This window comes from Echinops telfairi, unplaced genomic scaffold, assembly GCF_000313985.2.
Source record: "Echinops telfairi isolate 266 unplaced genomic scaffold, ASM31398v2 ScPeMD7_7457;HRSCAF=8495, whole genome shotgun sequence".
NCBI lineage: Eukaryota > Metazoa > Chordata > Mammalia > Afrosoricida > Tenrecidae > Echinops > Echinops telfairi.
Genome location: NW_022111357.1, coordinates 19,581,231 through 19,584,062, shown reverse-complemented (window position 1 = coordinate 19,584,062; position 2,832 = coordinate 19,581,231). Strand labels below are relative to the sequence as shown.

At 58.6% G+C, this 2,832-nt stretch overlaps 1 protein-coding gene across 5 annotated transcripts in view; it reads left to right on the top strand.

Moving 5' to 3' along the window:
* Positions 1 to 278: 278 nt before the first annotated feature.
* LDLRAP1 (low density lipoprotein receptor adaptor protein 1) overlaps positions 279 to 2,832 on the top strand; it is a 14,572-nt gene continuing 12,018 nt past the window's right edge. Inside the window, exons 1-3 of one of the 5 annotated variants that reach the window (XM_045298919.1) lie at positions 279 to 413; positions 1,804 to 1,946; positions 2,712 to 2,824. In XM_045298919.1, the coding sequence (XP_045154854.1) occupies positions 1,851 to 1,946; positions 2,712 to 2,824 (209 nt within the window). In that variant the 5' untranslated portion in view covers positions 279 to 413; positions 1,804 to 1,850. Of the gene's footprint in view, positions 414 to 1,620; positions 1,947 to 2,711; positions 2,825 to 2,832 lie in introns of those variants that run through there. The other 4 variants (XM_045298921.1, XM_045298922.1, XM_045298920.1 and 1 more) reach the window with 4 other exon arrangements.

Sequence of the window (2,832 nt, the reverse complement as noted above, 5' to 3'; positions counted from 1 at the left end):
AGGCCAGAGGAGCCGGTACCCTCTGTCACACGAATGTCTTTTCACATGAGGCCAGTGGCTTGTCAAGGCAGGTCCAGGGAGATGTGAGGGCAGGAGTGGGGGGTGGGGCAGAACCCATCAAGTCTAGGGGTTCTAGCATGGGAGCTGGCAGGGGTGTGAGGACAGGGGGAAGGGGAGGCTGCCTGGACCCAGGCTTGTGTTTCTCACAGCTCGGAAGCCACCAGCCGTGCTAGGGCCTCGGCCACCCCGAGGCAGCTGTGCCTAGTCTGAAACTGCCTTCCTGCTCAGCCCTTTATTTAGAACCAGGGAGGAAGAGCCTGGAGGAGGAGAGAGGCGCAGGACTGCTAGCTCCCCACCGCCTCTGGCCACCCTGGGAAGCTGATGCCAATCCAGCTCCTGCTCTAACCAAGATTGTACGTGAGGCTGAGGAACCGTGTTCTCGTCAGCGTATGGGTCCATCCATTGTTCCTGCAAGTGCAGGATCTGGGAGGGGGATAAGGGACAGGCAGGAGCATGGACCGCCTCTTCTGGCCTCCGTTTCTGGGAGGAACCTTGTGTGTGTGTGTGTGTGTGTGTGTGTGTGTGTGTATGTGTGTGTGTGGTTTGCTAAAGCACACAGGACCATGCCTGTCTTCTTGGCCTGGGGACAACCTGGGAACCCCTCTGGGCAGCTTCATCCCTGCCTTTGCTGCCTCCCTGACACCAGCTCTCTGAGAATGCTTCCCACGGCTGACCTACTCTGTGCTGTTGATCCATTCGCACAGCCTTCCTCCTGCGTTGTTTGAGAATCACCTCCCTTCACTCACTGGCCCTACCGCTCACTCCACACTCCCAGCCTGTTGGTGGCTGTGGCTATGCAGACAGGGATGGGGGAAGGTATCTTGGTGCCACCTTGTACTCACTGCACGGGGCCTTTGTCTAGTGACAGCCAAGCTGTGAAGTGGGATGCTAGCGAGCTCACGGGGCTGCCCTGAGGACCGAGTGAGAAAATGGCGTGGTGACCCTCGGCCAGAGGATTCGGGCTCTGTGCTCAGAAGTGCAGATCTGGGTTGTGGCCTGTACTTAGGGGCTGGGTGAGGTGGGGTGGGGGTTGAGCCTGCCAGGCCTTGCAGGCTTTGTCTCTGCAGTGGGTGTGACGAGCACGTTGGCTCGACTCTCATCGGAGTTCATGAGAAACGTGACAAGCCTCTTTCCATGGTGCTGATTAGAAATGTTTGCTTTGCTAGACTAGACCATGTACACGGGTACAGAAAGAGCTGGAAACACAGGGAATCCAGGACAGATAACCCCCCAGGACCAATAACGAGAGTAAAAATACCAGGAGGGCAAGGGGAAGGTGGGGTAGAAAGGGGGAACCGACCACAATGATCTACATATAACCCCCTCCCTGAGGGATGGACAACAGAAAACTGGGTGAAGGGAGACACCAGACAGTGTAAGATAAGAAAAAAACAATAATAATTTATAAATTATCAAGGGTTTGTGAGAGAGGGTGGGGGAGGGAAGGTGAAAAATGAGCTGATACCAAGGGCTCAAGTAGAAAGAAAATGTTTTGAGAATGATGATGGCAACAAATGTGCTTGACACAATGGATGGATGGATGGATTGTGATAAGAGTTGTACGAGCCCCCAATAAAATGATTTAAAAAAAAAGAAAGATGTTAGCCCTCGATGAAAAATGAAGCATGAAGCTAGACGGGGGTCTCCAGTGTCTCTTGGGGCTTTGATCAGAAATGGGCGGTGGCTAGTTGCTGGTGGTGGGCTCAGCCAGCAGGGTCTGAGGGTTTGTCCTCCCCGCCCCAGAGCTGCCCGAGAACTGGACCGACACGCGGGAGACGCTGCTGGAGGGGATGGTCTTCAGCCTCAAGTACCTGGGCGTGACGCTGGTGGAGCAGCCCAAGGGCGAGGAGCTGTCCGCTGCGGCCGTCAAGAGGATCGTGGCCACCGTGAGAGCCTGGCAGGCAGGGCTGGGCCAGCTCCCTCCTGGGGGCCCAGCTGGGTCTGAGCCGGCGCCTTGCATCCAGCTGAGGGCCCTGTGGCGGTGCCACTGTTGGACTAGAGGGCTCCGTGCCCTGCTCCCTGGCTGAGCGGCCATGGCCTCGGCTTGCCTCCTCTCCCCTAGTGCCGGCAGGCTCCCTGCCTCGGTGTTGGGGACTTCCCTGGGTGTGGCCCTGGCACATGCAGTGGGTGGCATTGAGTCCCTGGGAGTCACCTGCTGGGCTGAGATGGCCCTCCTGGCAGAGGGTCCTGGGGCAAGTCAACGCACCTCTCTGAGGCCGTGCCTCCCGAGGAGAGACCTGCTGACCGTGAGATCCCGGGTGGCAGGGCCAGTGCTGGCAGACGGGGCTTGAGGCGAGGTAGGAGCTCCGTTTTCCAGGAGGCTGCGGGCAGGAGTCCTGGCGGGCACAGTCAAGCCCTGGGCGACTCATTCAAAGGGGGGCAGCTCAGACCTGTTGGGTGCCACGGGAATAAGGCCCGACATTCAGCCTCAGAGAAGCCATGGCCCTGAAAGTCTGGAAGCCGGTCTGCTCTGCCCCTGGGGGGCCACGGCGGAGAGCAGAGCAGAGACAGCCACAGAGGGGACTGGCTGGCTTGGCCCTTCTTGCCCCCCAATTAGCTTAGACTGAGGGGTCAGAGCAGTAGGTGTCGCCCGGGAAGGTGGGGTTGCAAATGGGGCAGCCAGGCTCCTCTGACCCCAGACTGCCCTCCAGGCAAAGGCCAGCGGGAAGAAGCTGCAGAAGGTGGCCCTGAAGGTGACACCCCGGGGAATTATCCTGACGGACAGCCTCACCAACCAGCTCATTGAGAACGTGTCCATTTACAGGTACGCAC